At 42.0% G+C, this 17627-nt stretch overlaps 2 protein-coding genes and 1 non-coding gene across 3 annotated transcripts; 1 reads left to right on the top strand and 2 right to left on the bottom strand.

The window, feature by feature from the left end:
- Positions 1–2425: 2425 nt before the first annotated feature.
- Positions 2426–6488, bottom strand: LOC123070145 (DEAD-box ATP-dependent RNA helicase 25). Its single transcript, XM_044493166.1, has 10 exons — positions 6035–6488; positions 4981–5087; positions 4830–4885; positions 4487–4711; positions 4205–4411; positions 4047–4133; positions 3871–3966; positions 3570–3785; positions 3309–3491; positions 2426–3161 (listed from the first exon to the last, which is right to left on the bottom strand). The coding sequence occupies exons 1-10, from the start codon at positions 6385–6387 to the stop codon at positions 2934–2936; spliced, it is 1758 nt and encodes a 585-aa protein (XP_044349101.1). The 5' UTR covers positions 6388–6488; the 3' UTR covers positions 2426–2933.
- Positions 6489–6982: 494 nt separating this feature from the next.
- Positions 6983–7063, top strand: TRNAL-AAG (transfer RNA leucine (anticodon AAG)). Its single transcript has one exon. It is a non-coding gene; the product is annotated as a tRNA-Leu (tRNA).
- Positions 7064–9753: 2690 nt separating this feature from the next.
- Positions 9754–13870, bottom strand: LOC123070146 (probable protein phosphatase 2C 7). Its single transcript, XM_044493167.1, has 8 exons — positions 13380–13870; positions 12132–12259; positions 11959–12057; positions 11712–11870; positions 11000–11086; positions 10806–10897; positions 10584–10658; positions 9754–10006 (listed from the first exon to the last, which is right to left on the bottom strand). The coding sequence occupies exons 1-8, from the start codon at positions 13679–13681 to the stop codon at positions 9875–9877; spliced, it is 1074 nt and encodes a 357-aa protein (XP_044349102.1). The 5' UTR covers positions 13682–13870; the 3' UTR covers positions 9754–9874.
- Positions 13871–17627: the final 3757 nt, after the last annotated feature.

Raw genomic sequence — 17627 nt, 5'->3', positions numbered from 1 at the left:
CGTGGGGGAGTGGGGGAACGAGGGGGGGGGGAGCAGGGAGCGACTCGTCTAGGGTTTGGGTGTCAGGGGGTTAGTAGGCGCGGCTGGGCCGGCCGGCTGGGCCAGGTGGGCCGGCCTGATGTGAGCTGGGCCGCCTGGTCCAGTGAGGGAGGGGGTTTCCCTTTTTTGTAAGTTTTGTTTCCTGTTTTATTCTTTTTCTTTTTCTTTATTTTCTTTTCTGTTTTCGCTAATTGTTTGGGCACCAAATGAGTTTGATAAAATATGAGAGTTGGACCATAAATCATAGCACAATATATCCTACCACCAAAAACTTGTTTGGGGTAATATCATTTCATATTTATTTTGTATTAATAAAAAGGTTAATAAATAATGTTTTCAGCCACTGTTTGAGGTTATTTAAGTCACTTATCAAATTTCAATAATGTTGTTTACAACTTTATCATAGCCTCCGATTTATCTACTATTTATTGAACATTTTAGTTTCAATATTTAAAAACTTTTATTGTTTGCTTGATTTTGAATTTTGAATTTGGATCGGTTTCAAACTAACGCGAGATTAACAACAGTAACCAAGGTGACGTGGCATCATTGACGTGGGATTACTGTAGCTTAATTATCCGGGCGTCACAGCCTTTCTCTAAGATCATTCTCTTCTGAAAAAGGTCGATGGTCCTCCTGGGCTAAGTCAAGGTGGAGGATAACCAAAAGGGTGGCATGGAGGTAGATCTTTTCTTTGGAGAAGAGCCCTCTACTGCACTCGGATAAGCGAAGCCCGGTCTTTTTAAGCTTGTGGTGCAATATTTGGTAGGGTTTGGTGTGGCCGGTGTGCTCATTCCCAGCTTGTCGCACTGCAACACTGCAAACCGAGAGAGAGGTCCAAAAGTTATCAAACTTGAACCCTCGCGACCTTCGAGGCCAACTATTTTTTCCAGGGGCATGCAAATTGCGTGCCATGGCTTTATAGGAGGCACAGGGTAAAAATACAAGAACTTAGGCAAGCTTCCACCACAGATCGGTAGAAGCAAACACCACACCGACTCGAACGCACAAATACAACTTTAATGCAAAAGGGTCTGCCTCGAACTGACCAACAGAGTCTGCATCTCAACCAACATCGAACACCTCCAAAGAACAACAAATCCAAATGAACTCTACTTGATGAAGCACCAACCACCCTTGATTGCCTAAAAGAGGTGGTAGGTGGATGGCCGGACTCGAACAACCAAGAGAAAGCCATCGTCCATGAGTCACCCGCAGCGGCGTACATATCACCCCTGATGACCAAATTCAGAACACCGACGAGCACCATAGGAACGCAAACTAGGACCTCCAAGCCGTGTATCCAGACAATACTCCCAACAGAGGAACGATGTCGAGGACGCCGCCATCACCGACCCGGAACCAGACCTAGGCTTTCGCTCGAAGACAACCGTTCAACTGAGAGAGGGCGAGGTACTGAACACCACAACTATGCCTCCAAGGAGGTAAACGACACCCACGGGTGTCAACATCGCTGGCATCGATCAAAGATGAGCAAGACTTTCATTTGAATTGTCGCACACCTGCAGCTCATCCCAGCAGAATGGGGCACACCGTCCTCGCTTGTTCACACCGCCGCCACCATGGCACCTCGCAGAAGAAGCCACATCACCTCACCCAACCAGCACCACCGTCAGAGATGACCAACACCACCACACCAAGCCACCACCAGCACCATCACGCCTGCCGGCAGTCACGACCGAAACCCTACCGACCAGACCCAGATCGGACTGAACTGGGATAGGTACCCCAGGCCGCACCCACGATTAAGCATGCCCCACCACTATCGCCAACACGCCGAGCCGCCACTGAAGATTTGCCGCACCAAGCCACCAAGAGCACCGTCGTTGGAGCTCCACGCCATCGCCGGGGAGGAGGGGTCACGTCTGAGAGAGTCCCCGCCGCCACTGGCACTGCCCGGGCTTCATCTGGCAGCGGCGAGGGGGAGGGGAAGGAGGAAAGGGTCCCCCCCCCCTCTCGTGTGTCGCCTCGAAGAGGGATGCGAAGGTCGAGCAACTTTTCGCTGGTTCTCTCGCACCTCGAGGCCCACTGTCACAGGCGAGGAGAAGGGAGCAATGGCTGGAGAGCGAGGGCGAAAGAGCATGGAGGGCATGAGGGTTAAAGTGGGTGTCCAACTCACCGTTGTAGAAGCAGGAGTCAAGCTTGCAAATTGTCGGGTCGCTGATCCAAGTGAAGTCCTAATGTCTACTCCCTTCATCCCATAATATAAGAGCGTTTTTGACGCTAGATCCAAACAGGGTGTAAGGAAATAAGTTTTGTACTTCCTCCGTCCCGAACTAGTTGTCTTAGATTTGTCTAGATAAATCTAAGACAACTAGTTTGAGACTGAGGTAATACAATCTATCTGGAGTGACCATGCTGATAATGCATTTAACGGATTTACGATACATCACATTAATCTGCCCATAAGAAAAAGCCCGATTCCATACAACAGGTAGAAATACTACGTAGCTGATACATGTCGTAGCGACATGGGTTTGTTAAGCTATGTGGTGCCCTGTGGTACAGTGAGCAATACATTTCTGAAAAAGGATCGGAGCATATCCTATCAGGTCACTGAATCGTTTGGTCTGTTGCTTTACATAATGAATCAATGGGGTCTGTCCGAACCCGTCTCCTATGGATAGTGAACCGGTCAAGATTTGGCATAACAGCACTAAAGAAGAGGTCAAGATTTGGCGTCAAAAATAATACAGTGGCCATGCTGGAACTGAAGACTTCTGAGCTCGGAGAGAAGCTTTGGTTGTCCAAACTCTGACCATCCTCCGCAGACCAATCTGCAAACCCCAGTATCAGCAGCACTGAGGTGCATTGTGGTTGGCCCCGTCGTGCGCTCTAGCACATGAGTCCTCTGCTTGCCCTTGCAGATCAGGCTATGTAGATCGAAAGCCAGGAACTTTGCCAAGACCCATCTTACGAAGAATGAGCTTGGGTATGGCTGGTGGGGCTGCAAGCCCCATGCTCCGGCTGAACTCTTCGCCGAGAGTAACAAGTCTCGACTTGTTACCACCAATGGTCTTGTTCGAGTTGTAGTACCCTAACCATGCTTGATATGCTGATTCCTTGCTCTTCATCTCTACTCTTCTGAGTGCACCTTTCACCTGTCATAAGAAAACTGACGGTTTAATGCACAGCTAATACTAGTCTAGCGCTGCTAAATTTGCACCAGGCTGATCAAACTACAGAACGAACTACACAACCAATAAACCTCCCCGCAAAAAGGACTATTTAAGCTGAATACTGCTTACTTCTGTCTGAGTGCTTGAATCAACTGAAGGTGTCACAGCCTCTGATACTGACAGATCTTTCACGCTGGTAAGAAAATGACTTTCCCAGGGAGCCAACAGTAAGAGGCCCAGCCCTTCCTTGCCTTTCCGTCCTGTTCTACCAATTCTATGTATATACTGCTCTCTACCAGCAGGAATCCCAACCTTGTAAATGCAAATAGATTTTATGAGGAATGTACATGAGATCTTGGTAAAATTAAATCTGTGAAAAACTGAACCTACCTGTATGACGAGGGTGACATCAGGATAATCAACACCACGAGCAGACACATCAGAACTAACTAATATCACGCCCTTTGACCTTCTGAATTCATCCGAGACCTTAGTTCTTGCAGATTGTGACTTTCTGGAATGAATCTCTCTTATATTCAGTTTCAGCTGGGAGAGAACTTCAGCAACAAGTTTCGTGACCATTGCAGTAGTACAGAATATAATCACCTACAAAATTGTATGGGTAATGAGTTAAGGAGACACAATAAATCTTAAATATGCATGATTGAAACTACCTGCTAAGATAACTTACTTTGTAGTCCGCATCATCTGCGACATGCTTCTTCAGTACATCATATAATATAGAGAAGTGCAGATCAAGTGGTGCGATCATACACATCTGGCTAACCTGATGCAGCAGCACGAATGTAAGGTACTTTCTTGCTTTAAACATTTACCGTACAGCTCATAAAAAATGATGGTCTAAACCTGTGAATGTGTCTCCTCGTCACCCTCTTTAACTGTGTTAATGAACCTATAGTCCTTCCTCATTGCTACGTGAGAAATTTGACGGACCTAATAACAAACATTCAACAAAATTAGACTGTAAATAGGCATTAAAAGTGCATAATGACAGACGCAGTTACCTCTTCTGGAACAGTAGCAGAAAATAGCAGTGTCTGACGGTCTTTAGGAGTGGCAGCCATAATTTTTTCAATATCTCTTCTGAATCCCATATCGAGTAGGCGGTCAGCTTCATCAAGAACAAGAACCTTCACCCCTTTGAGCCGAGTAGAAAAACCAGGTGTATTCTCAAGATGATCCTTAAGCCTTCCAGGTGTAGCAACAAGAATCTGTTTGGCCAAAACAAAGTATTAGTGCATAAACCACACCTAGATATGTGCAAACTTGAGCTGACAAGTAATCACCTGACATGGGTTAGCCTGCATGTTACGTTGCTCTTGAGTTATTCGTGTGCCACCAATTACAACCTGAACACCTAGCGAGCGATGATACTTGAGAAGCTTTTTGGCCTCAACAGCGACTTGGTTTGCAAGCTCTCTAGTAGGGCACATCACAAGCAAATTTATAGACGACCGCAACTGACTCCGTTGAGAACTGGGTAATTTAGAGAGAACCTCAATGGCTGGCAGCTAGAAATGCAAAAAGGAAACTCAGTTGGACTGGATAATGATTTAGAATATCACTGCAATAGTTCAGTAAATGCTAACACCATCAATCTGACTATTGGGGCTGAATAAAAAGGAGTACCAAAAAGGCAACGGTTTTTCCTGTTCCTGTCTTCGCTTTTGCAAGAACATCTTTGCCTGTAGTGGAGCAATACATTGGAATATCAGTTACAGGGCTCCCACCCAAGAGATTTGTATCAGAGTGAAGCAACAATATATGCAGTTTTGTTGACCTTGAAGGATTACTGGCAGAGTTGCCTCCTGCACCTGGGTCATCCTTCCATATCCAGCATCTTTGACGCCTTTCAGTGATAATTCAGAAATAGCACACTGATCAAACCTGCAATATGCAGGAGATTACTAAACCGAAAAATCCAAATGCATAAAGCTATTGACAGTTCTCGATTTTCAGGCAAACACAGTCTAGTTAGCAACTGGCGTCACGAAATAGAACCATTAGTTGCTTGGTCGCCAATTCCAGATGGCATCTGTACTCCCTAGCGTCGAATTACATAAAACCGAGTGACACAAAATTTTTGGTTGTTGTTCTATGTTTTTCTATGCCATACTTATTTTACAGCTGCAGTAAGAAATTAGTTAGATAAAAAATTATATAGCCAATGACTATACTCTCATCAACTTATATGTTCTGGAACACAGCATGCCCATTTGCAGCTTGGTTCAGAGAAAAGGCAAGGCAAGAACCCAAGTATCTAAGAGCGGCCCAACCAAATGATACTAATATAATTCACCGTAATGTCAAACACGGCAGTACTTCAAAGAGGCGGCAACCGTCGATTATAATGCTACGGATTTGCATTCACACAAACAGATGACGCTATTAGAAGTTTATAACTCTGTAAGAATCAATTAATAAGTGTAGCAGAACAGTATTATAACGTATGTTCTAAATTTCTTCCTACCACACTGTTTTAAGATTTAAGCTCTACTAGAAGAATCGCCCACATTTCTTATATTTCAAACAGTAAAATGAGGCAACATTAACTGACCTCAAAGTCTCAAACTCTCCATTTCTACCACACAGGACGCTATTAGAAGTTTAGAACTCTGTAAGAATCAATTAACTGTAGCAGAACAGTATTATAACATACATTCTATATTTATTCCTACCACACTGTTTGATATTTAAGCTCTATACTCGTAGAATCACCCAACATTTCTTGTTTCAAACAATAAAATCAGGCGACATTAACTCAAACTCTCCATTTCTACAATTCTGAAAAGATTTGAGAGTGAGCGTTTGTAGCTTTCGGCTTTCTCTATTACCGTGTCTCGCTGAGGTAGGAGCCATCCACGCCACCAATCTTCTCCGCATCCAATTGCGGAGCCCCCCCTTGTCCTTCCTCCTCGTCGGCACCCCTTATCCTGCTCGTGACAACCCTGGGAAACGCAAGTACGCCCTCCGAGACCCTCCGCTGTCTCTTCGGGTCGGCCGCGCCGCGGGCGCTTCCTGACCTGAGCTGACTGACGACGTCGCCGATGTCGACCTTGGCGGCGGCGAGGGAAGAAGGGGCGCGACGGCCGCTGGCTGTAAAACGGAGGCGGCGGCTGCAAGGGGAAGCCCTGGCGAGGACGGGGAGGCCGCCGTGGGTGCGGAGGAGAATATCACCGCCGGCCATCTCCGGCGAGTGCCCGGGGCGTAGGGTTTTGGGTTCTGTGTGAGTTTGCGGCTTGGCGCGCGGGGACAAGAAGATAAGATATTTCGCCGGGTTCGTGGGACGCGGCTTCCCTTCCCTTTATAACGGCTGGATTTATTTTAGTCCCGCAAATTACAGAGAACCACATTTGTAATACATCAATATTTGCACTGAGCCAGTGATGGTTCTTTTTTTGCGGGGGGAGTCAGTGGTAGTTCAAAGACGCGTGTCTTCTGACTTCACGACACTAAACAGGGACAGGATATCAAAAGCAACTTTCCAAAATGTGGTGCAATTTTGCTCTAATTAATTTGGAAAAACTCCGATTTATTATTACAGACAAACCGGTAAGAACTAAAAGCAGCACATGTCTGCAACTCAGCCATGATAGGTCGATGTGACCGTGATAGATCTTGCCAAAACATGCCGCTGACAAGAAGCATTTATCGGTCCGAGGGTAAAACAGCTGGTCACCTTGCTTTTGTTTCAGTTTCTGGTGATTGAATGAAAGAAAAAAGTGGCTCGGTCAGGAATTTGATTCCAATATCAAAGGTAATCCCAATAGTGGGACATCAAAGATCGGATGGCCGAGTTGGTCTAAGGCGCCAGATTAAGGCTCTGGTCCGAAAGGGCGTGGGTTTAAATCCCACTCCTGTCAATTTCTTTCTTTTTTATCTCCTTCAGTTTCTACTGTTCTGGAAATGATTTTTTTTTTATCTCCTTCAGTTTCTACTGTTCTGGAAAGGATTTCTTTTTTTTATCTCCTTCGGTTTCTACTGTTCTGGAAAGGATTTCTTTTTTTTATCTCTTTCAGTTTCTACTGTTCTGGAAAGGATTTCTTTTTTTTATTTCCTTCAGTTTCTACTGTTCTGGAAAGGATTTCTTTTTTTTATCTCCTTCAGTTTCTACTGTTCTGGAAAGGAATTTTTTTTCCTTTTGGCCTCATTTGTAGAAATTCCTAATTACTCTAGTGACCTAAAACATCTTAAATTTGAAATAGTAAAGAAATTTTATTTTAAAAAAGGACTCACTTCCTAATTAGTAAATAAGTTTTATTTGAGAAAAGGATTCATGCTCCAAACCAGTAAGATTGATTACGTTGATGATTGCGATTGCTTCAATAGTAGAGGGAGTAATAGAGTAGTGCTCTTTATATTTCACACACACTGAAAATCCACTTGATTAGTTACAAAATGATCAAAGAGATGAAAGTGTATCAGAAACGGACGTAATTGGGTGGGTCAGATTTGTGTAAGTACTAAAGCGTTTATTTTAGAAGTTGAATATTTTAACAATGTTGATTTTATTGCTCTGAAAAGCTGTTCATCTTATTGGTGGTCCTGGCCTGATACTGTGTTAAGGGAGCCATTTCCGTTACAAGCTAAACCAAACGAGACTGTATTTGTCCATTCTGCATCCAATGCATCATGTGATATGTTTCCCATAACGTTTGCAGTTCGAGCTATTCTTGACATGACTAAACCTATCCCCAAGAAGCTACTGTCACAAGAATTTTTTTTTTTTTTTGAAACGGAACTGTCACAAGAATTTCTCATGATTGTACTCTCCGCTGGTTTATAGAGGATTGGAGGGGGTTGAAGGGATGCAGACTTGTAGGGGATTTAATCCTCCTCAACCCCCTTCCAACCGAACAAGCCCCAAGAGAAATTCTACAATGACCCCAAGCACAACAAATGAAGGAATATATAGACAACCCACGAAGAGGCCATAGTTCGACCTGCATCATGGCAGGTGATCCCATCTTTCCCTACTAATAAAGCACAGAGTGCTTCTGGTCGTCCGTCATTAAAAGTGCCCTCGAAGTTGGCAATAATTACCCACCAATGCCACCCGTAAGTGGCAAAAACGATTCGTTTTTAATTTCTAATATCGCTCCAGGGTTCTGTTATTAAAGGTGGATACGATATAATAGCACCAATGCATGAGGAGCGCGATGGCTAAGGCAACGATGCTCCACACAGGAGACCAAGGTTCGATCCCTGGTTCTCACGCTTTTTTCTCTTTCTTTTTACCAAGCGCAGTAATGGGCCAGCCCATGTGCGGGTCGTGGCGCCCCCTGTTTTCTATATCTTTTTTTTATTTCTATTTTGTTTTTTCCCTAAAAAAAAATTTCGGATTGATGGCGCCCCCTATTTTTTATTTCTTTTTACTTTTTTATTTCTGTTTTGGTTTTTTATCTCAAAATTAATTTCGGATTTCCAAAATATCAAACAATTGCGAGTTCTGAAAAAAAAGTAGGAAAATGGTAAACTGTTTGTGAATTTAAAAAATATTCTAAAAATCAAAAAAAATTCACGACTTAAAAAATTGCTCACAAATTATAAACAAATCACGATTTCTAATGATTTCATGAAATAAAAAATGTTCATGATTTTTTTAAATGAGCCAATATTCAAAGCATATTCAGGAATTTAAAAATCATGTCCATCAGCTTTTAGAAAATGTTCACAAAAATTAAAACACATCCGTAAATAATGAACAAAACTAATTGTAGGTTCCATAAAGGTTTTATTAGGAGATCTATATAGCTTGTTTTATGATTTTATTTAGTCCTTCGCGTTGGGTAAAAAAGGGTTTCCGTGTTTTGTACAACGCTGAACCCAACAAAATTGACATAACTTTCTAAGGGTTTGTTTTTGTAAGCTATATTAAAATGACTAAATGTCTATTTTGCTTCCATACACAGTTATGCTTATTTTCATATCACAATAGTGGTTATGGTAAACACCGCTACGCTAAGTCCAGACGAGACACTTTATTTATCAGTATAGCTCAGGCAGGGTCCGTCAATGCAGTTTGCTCAGCCACAAAATATTTTGTTGTGACGCCTTAAAAAATCAAGTCTTGATGAGCATCATATTGTTCATTTTTGAAATTACATTTTAAAAGTGTCTTATCTCATCATGACATGATTTGTATATACTTTGTGAATTTGATTCATACTTTTTTATATCTACCACACATGTATAACTTGATAGTTTTTTTCCGTTGCAAGGCACGGACATTTCCAAAAATGTTCGCTAAATCAAAAAAAGTTCGTCAAATTCAATAACTATTCCACCTAATTTCTAAATATTTTCATCGATTATAGAATGTTTGCCAGTTCAGGAAAATTGCTTAAAAATGTTCACAATTTTTAAAAAATGTTTGTAAATAGCAAAAAATATTCATAAATTGAAAAAATGTTCTTGATTGTAGAAAATGTTCAGAAATTTGTAATAGTATGTTGTTTGCGATTTCAAATATGTGCATGAGTTTAACAAATTGTTCATAATTTCAAAATGTTCATGATTTCGAGAAATTGAGAGAGATATTGTATCTCGGTGATGCAACGAAATGTGATCATGACCATTTGAAATTATGAATTTTTTTCTCCCGTTGCAACGCACGGGCCCTTTTGCTAGTATATAATAAGCTAAAAAGAAATAAGAAAATCAACCTCCGTCACTTATTTGGCACGGTGAAACTCTACAACTATGCATGTTATATTGTCCGTGCTCCCACGCGCAAAAGCAATCTCTGTCAGCTTTCGGGCCGCAGCCTCAGGACCCACCTCCCCCTTCACAAATGCAACAGCGTGCTGCAAAACCACATTTATTATATATGAGCACAAATTTGGCAAGGAATAACAGTTTTAAATGCAAAATCAAACGAGCTGCTGGCAAGAAAATCATTTTCTTCTTGCCTGAAGAGAATAAGAGATGGTAACCTTGCACAAGTCAACGAATTGTCAATCCTGAAGCCATGCTTTTTCAATAGTATATTAACTGACCGAATAAGGCTCAAAGCAAATTGGTTTGCATCACTGCGTCTTGACAATGGTGCACTAGACATGTCAAGTTTAATACATCACATGTCGGTACGACATGTACAAGTCCCTATTTGCCACAACTCATACTACAATATATAATGCAACAAAGAAAGTGCACCGGAGATCTATTGGTAGTCATCGCGCAAAGAAATGGAAAATAAAATGCGTGTGCAGCTGTGCATGAAATTTGGTACCCCCTCCGTTCACAAATACTATAAGATGTTTTGGATATTTCAATATGGACTACATACGGACTAAAACGAGTGAACAAACACTAAAACGTCTGATAGAAAAAAGTTAGAACATCTTATATTTGTGAACAAATGGAGTATTATGGTATACTGACCTCATTTGACACCACGTCCCACAGGCCATCACTAGCCAAAATCAGATACTCCAATTCATCATCTATTTCTTGTTCCTGACAAAATATTTTGCAAATACTCAAGTAAATTGCCCAGTGGCCAAGTGCATACATGACATCTATCAGGACCTAGGGCATTATTGTGTAATGGTATCTTTGCAGTTGGTATAAACAACAGCAAGTTAATGAGTATCGCAAGATCACCTGAATCTCAGGCTCTGCAACAACAAACGGCTTCAACAAACGATCTCCAAATGCCCGAGACATGGCAAGTACACCACCTACCCTCCATGTTCCTGCAAAACAAACATTTGGCATTATCAACTAATAGATATTTCAACAAACACGTGATTGATTTTCAACAAAGTAAATCATCATATAGCTAGTGTCAGGCTTACCACTAAATGTAACAACTCCTCCAGCATTTTCAATCCGTTCCCGCTCGTCACTTCTGTCTGGTTTGTGATCATCAGAGAGCGCAATAGCTGCAAAGAAGATAAACCGAACTGATTTACCAATATGTTATATGAACATCCCAATATCAACAGATACTGGTAGATAAGCTGCTCATGCAATATAATCACCGGATATTTAAAGGGTTGTAAGCCAACCCCGAAATTTAAGCACCTACGACATAAATGCATTATCCAACAAAATACTATCAGCGTTGAAATGTTGGGAAACATAGCTCCTATTCAGTCTTTGTGTTTCCCATATGCATTTTCAGTTGTGCTGTTTCATATATACACATTTTCTCAAATACAAACACCGGATATTTCACATTAACCACTACCAGTTTCCACCCATTTACATTCTTGAAACACGATCTGTCCAGTATTTCATTTGACAAAGAAAAGTGAATGTAAAATTAACTAGCGTGCATTACTGACATGATACGACAAACATACCAACTCTAAAAAACATTTATCTGCTACATGATATTACGTCACAATGAGATTCATCGCAAATTTAAAATAACACACCAGGATCACGATAATAGGTAATGTATGCAAACATTTATCCTAGAAAGTTATGAAGTGATTTATTACAATAACATATAATACATGGTCAACATTAACTGGGATAAAAGTTCCGGAAAAAAAATCACACCTTTGCCCGCCTTCGATATTACAGCCCGTGAATCGCCAACATTTGCCACATAGAGGTGGTTGCCAACAAAAATTGCTGTTGATGCAGTTGACCCATCCTCTCTATGAATATTGGTTTCAGCATCCAAGAAATCTGAGTCAGTCTTCGTATAGCTCTCACCTGGGAATTACCATTAGTTACTATGGTCGATTATCCTACTAGATGCACTGAATAATTTTGGAGTAACGCTCATGAGTAAACATCATACTTATTGCTGTTTTTGTATCAGTAATGAAAGAGGGGTGTTTCAGGAGATTTTCAAATAAGTGCTCCTTGAGATACTCCGCGGCACATGAACCACCATGTCCTGTGATGACAAAATAACTTTAGTCTGAACAATAAACGAGACACAATGAAGTGTTTAAACGGTGAATTTCTCACCATCAAATACTCCAAAAAGTTTTATGTTTTTAGCATCCATTTTAGATGATCTCATGTCGTAGAAGTCTTCCATACTTGCTCTTCTCCCTCTCAAGCTAGAATATCCACAATACAAACTTCCATCCTCACTGCAACCACAGATGTTCGCAAGGGGAGAATTAAGGAATATAATAGAAGACGAATAGGCATACTTTGCACCGATATGGATATGTTATCAATTAAGGATCAAGCCGTTTAGCATATATTTAGTCAGTGCAGTCCATTATCTTCTCTTCTTATCCATAATTCTAACAAAAGCAAGAACCAACAGCCAAAGGGTAGCAGCAATTTACAACAACTCATATGGTCTGGTAATTGCTGACAAGAGCATCTCCAAGTGGTCGTTTATAGGTGCTTGATAGTGCCACAGTACCACACATCACCAAGCACCAGTTTAAAAGCAAATACTCAGTGTAGATACATTGTACAGATCGCACTCTGATTAAACCAACAAAAACTATGCATTGTATTTTTGCTTAGTAAATGGTTCGTAGCAGCTTTTCACACAAAAAGGTTCAGTGAGAGAGAAATAGAGACACAAGCAATTGACGCCCCCACTATCAATCACCTCCCAATCAACATCACACTCTTATGCATGATAAAACATAATCACCGAGTACTAATTACAGAATCTGTCATCTGACATGAGACATTTTTGCAATTTTCAGCAAGTTAGATAATTTGGGGGACATTGATGACTCAGAGACATGACTTGAATAGGTAACCTTTGAAAAAGTTTCTATAATCCAATTTTAAGAATTTCTAACCTTTTCTTCTGATAACGTCTATACTGTCAATGGTGATTGTGTCTCCTCATCACCTTTGAAGTATGTACTTGACATTGGTTCATCTACGCGGACTAGGAATTAGCATGTATCAGTGAATGAAGTATAAAAGTATCAGATGATTGTTGTTAATCCTATACAAGAGTTAAAAATTAGAGAAGAGTACTAGTTAAGCTAACTAAACACATGAGGGCTTTCCCTATAATCATGTAAGCATATATAATCTACAAATGCGACAACCAGCGATAACGAGTGACGAGGAACCAAGCTATGTATTTTTTTTCCCTAGTGACCATCTTACCCCAGGGAAGCAATGCCATTGTTTGGCCTAGATCCTCTCACTGTATGTTTTAATCAATAAAGATTCTAACAAAATCTAGCATATGGCCTAGAGAACAGTAGGGTCATCCAAGCATGATGTTACCTCTTCCAGCTGCCGCATATGTGCCCCTTCTCGTCCTCCTTGGGCGGCCCCATGGCCGCCGCCGCCGTGGTAGCCTCCCCCACCTCTCTGGCTCCCCTTACCAGCCGAGCGGACGATGAGGCCTCGAACATCGTCTTGGTGGCCCCCACGCGGAACCGGCGGTGCTTGAGCGGGTGCCACGCGATCCTCTTGGTCTTAAAGCTCACTGGCCTAGGCGGCCGTGCCGCCCTCGCTATCGCCGCAGCGGGTGGAGACGAGGAGCTCGGGGCCTCCTGGTCCTTGACGCCGCCATCGGGCACCATCTCAATTGCCTCTAATGCCCAAAAAATAAGCTTCTCCGGAGGAGGGTGGCGGGCGGCGAGCGTGGGTGAGCTGTAGGCGGCGGGGAACTGGAGTCCGGGCGTGAATTCCCGATCCGCCTTCTGCTTCTTGGAAGAAATCGAGCCCCTGTTCTCCCGTTCGGTTCTGCGGCTCCGGCTCGCCCGATCGCCCCGAGCTGGCTTTGACGACAGGATAGGCTTGGCCCAGTCAGTTCCGCTGCGAAATGAGGCCTCAAGGCCCAGCTAAAGGCTCATTCGGTTCGAAGGAAATTAAAACGAAGGAATTAGTAGCATAGTTTTATAAAGACTCAAAAAAAAGTAGCAGAGTTTGAAAAACCGAACAGGTAATCGAATCGGTAAGGCTGTATGGTCAGATTTTTACCGTCGGACCGCCAGTTCACCGGTTCTGTTGTCGGTTTGCTTTTGGGAAATTTTATCACTTCTTCATGGCAATTTTTGAATATATATTTTTACTTTCTCACATGAAATTTTTATTATTGAGAGCATGGCACTTTTATTATTAAAAACATGATTTGTATTATTATTAATATTATTATTTGAAATCTCTACCTAATAATAAAACGGTTGTTGCTTCTGTCTGCCCGTCATCAGATTTACCCCTAAAGTTATCAGCAATTACCCCATATGCCACCGGTAAATGGAAAAAAAATGTTTTTCCTTCTAAGTCGCCGTTGGCTTTATTGTTTATTTAAAGCGAGGCCCCAAATGTTTCACATCCATCGAAGTAGTCTGGTGGATTGAGCCTAATATCTCCGGTCTCCGAAGAGGAGACCCGAGTTTAAATCCTCGTTCTTCCTTTTTCGTGCATTTTCTCTTCAATTTTCGTTGGCGTAGGATAAAATTGCCTAGCCTAAGCCCATCTTTGCACAATCTTGCTGTTTTAGCCCAGCTACTCTATTTTTAAACTTTTTTCCTTTTTGACAGATTTAAATGCTTTAAAAAATCATACATTTCAAATCCTAAAAGCAAATTAAACAGTAATATATGGAAATTATTCAGAAAAATGTATAGTTTCCAAATATGCTATTAACCTGCATGTTAATATTTTCTAAAATTATGTTTAGAGTGCACCCTTAATTACTATTTTTCTTTATATGGTGTATATTGAAAATGCATATTCTACATGTTTTCTACTCATTTAAATTGACTAGATAAGATAGTCTGATGCTCTTATAAAATCTAATATTGACGGCACAAGGGATGCACATGTGCTAACGGTGTGTCTAATAAATTGGACGTACTTTAGTATATTAAAATATTGTCCTACCTTTTTGTCTTCCTGCAACACCACTTATCATGTTGTTTCTCGACAACCTGAAATATTTTAAGGGATTGTCGTTGAGTGTGTATGAGGGGTGTATTTTTTCTCCAGTTGCAACTCACGGCACGTACGCTAGTTATTATTAAGAGGACGATAGTTTTATTAATAAGAGATTTGTTATTAATAACATGGCAGTTTATTTTTAGGATGATGCTTGTTTTATTAAGAACAAGATGGCGGTTTTATTATTTTAGAGCATGGCGTTTTTATTACTAAGAGTTAAGACAGAGGTATTTTTATTATTAAATGGATGGTATTTTTACTATTAAGAGGGTGACATTTTTGTTTTTTGCAACAAAAAAAGTTGCGCTTGGACCATGGAAAATTTATTAGACTTGTCTAGATAAAACATTTTTTTAAGTTTAGCATGACATTTTTTATAAAATAGAGTATGGCAGTTGTAAATTATGTTTTCTTTTTGTCTTTTCTTGTATCAGTTTTTTTTTTACATTTTTAATGACCTTTTTTTACAGTCCTTTAATTTATGTTCTTTACTTTTAAGTTTTTATTACTCTCGTCGCTACAATCAATCCTTTTGGGGGCTTTGATAGTGCACTTTCTTCACGAAGGTCCAATTTCCATCCTCTCTTTGGGAAATAATTCTTCAATTCTCTACATTTTAAGATAAACCATAATTAATTGATGCAACGATTGCTGGAAAAGCGTAAAAGTGTAATATTTACCATCTAAAATTGTGATGCAATATATGAAGTATCATCTATTGCGTCAATACGATCATGCGATGGCACGAAAACATCTTAAAATACAAGCATGTTATGGCATGAACTACGAATAGTGCTCACCTTGAAATACGATAACATCTTGGGCTCGTACGAACCTTGTTAGGAGTGTGCCCGCTTGGTGGTTCATCATCTTTCCTCTAAGCTCCCCAATAGCATTACACGACTTGCTTGAAATACCTGAAAAATGGTGTCCATGGATCTCCTAAATGTGATGTGCATAACCTTCTACCACAGATTATGACCTACGACATGAAAGAACATGACAACTTGCTCTTCCACAGAGGTGTGGATGCTATCTTCTAGCTGCCCTCTATTCCTAAGTGTCTCCACGAGCATAGAAAAAAAGGTGCTCTTCGGATAAGAAGCATGTTCATAACCTCTATGGTGTTGCTGTTGTAGATGTAATTCAGATTCGCCATATTCTCCCTATCTCGGATTAACATTAAACCATGACAGATGATAGGTTCATCACTCTCTTGTGGACCAACATGAGTCGGGCCCGAATCACAGCTATGAGTGTTGTTGCGTGAACAACCAGATTCATCTGTTCGTCCATAACGACCTAATGGCGACATTAGTGTTGCAACAAACAATGGTAAAATCGACCAACACTGTACCTAACGAACTAACATAGGAAGGGGATTATGCTGCTTACCCGCTTTGGAGTCGACGACCCACCCATGGTGAAGATGAGGAGGAGGAGATGGAGTTAGAGATGAAGGGGAGAAGTAGGTCTTGCTGCTGGAGATCGAAGTAATCGTCGTCGCCGCTTCCACATACCTGAGTTGCCGCCGGTGCCAAGAACTAAGGCTCTATTTGTTCTAGCGCTAGAGTGAGCGAGTAAATAGGGGGCAATGCTAGGTTTCGCTCCATCTTGCGTCATATTTTGGTGTCCATCCATCTCCGCGCACATTCCTCCCTGCATCGCCACGTACGTTGAGCCCCCTTTTGCGCTCGACTCAGCTTGGCTTGCTGGAAATAGCTGTTTCGAACGTCTTGTTAGGCTTTGTCCAATGCAAGGTGTAGAAGTGCATGCTCTAACCAATGCAACCAAAAGATTGATCTGATGGAAGAGACTAGACAATACATTTATACGTCAACATAAGGTGCTTAGGGGAGGTGTTCAGAAAAATAAATCAGTTTTTCCTAAGTAGAGTAAAGCATGATGGATTGAGGATGGGCTTACGCCCATATAAGACAATAATCCCTGGTTAATCTCTAAGGCCCATGAGTGTGCATAGCAAGTGGTGGGAAGTTTGATGGGAAGTTTAGTACCATACTGCTACAGTAAAAAGAGTGACACTACTGGAATTAGCTTATTTGCCGTCTGCCAACTCTTTGCCGTCCGCTGGCGGACGACAAAGAAGGTCTTTGCCGTCAGCCACACGAAAACGGACGGCAAAGAAGTGGCTGATGGCAAACAAGGTCTTTGCCATCAGCCAACTCTTTGTCGTCCGCTAGCCGACGGCAAAGAAACTATGTCGTCCGCTAGCAGACGGCAAAGAGGTTGGTGGGTCCAGTTATTGTGTAACCAACCCAAGCCCACCGGCCCCACCTCTTTGACGTCCGCAAGCAGACAGCAAAGAAAGTTTGCCGACCGTTGGCAGACCGCAAATAGGCGGGTACGTTAACGGCCGTCCCACCCCCGTCCTCTGTCTCTTCTGTCCACTCTCTCTCGCTCGTTCCCTCCCCACCCACAACCAGGCCGCCGCCGCCGACCCTGTCTGCCGTAGCCGGCCGCCCCGCACCCCTCCCCTACAGCGCCCCGACCTCCACCGCACCCCCGCTGCCGACCCCGTTCGGCGTAGCCGGCCTCCCCGCACCCCTACCTGACCTCCACCGC

Source organism: Triticum aestivum, chromosome 3B (assembly GCF_018294505.1).
Source record: "Triticum aestivum cultivar Chinese Spring chromosome 3B, IWGSC CS RefSeq v2.1, whole genome shotgun sequence".
Lineage (NCBI taxonomy): Eukaryota > Viridiplantae > Streptophyta > Magnoliopsida > Poales > Poaceae > Triticum > Triticum aestivum.
The sequence above is the reverse complement of the archived record's forward strand: the minus strand, read 5'-3'. Positions and strand labels throughout refer to the sequence as shown.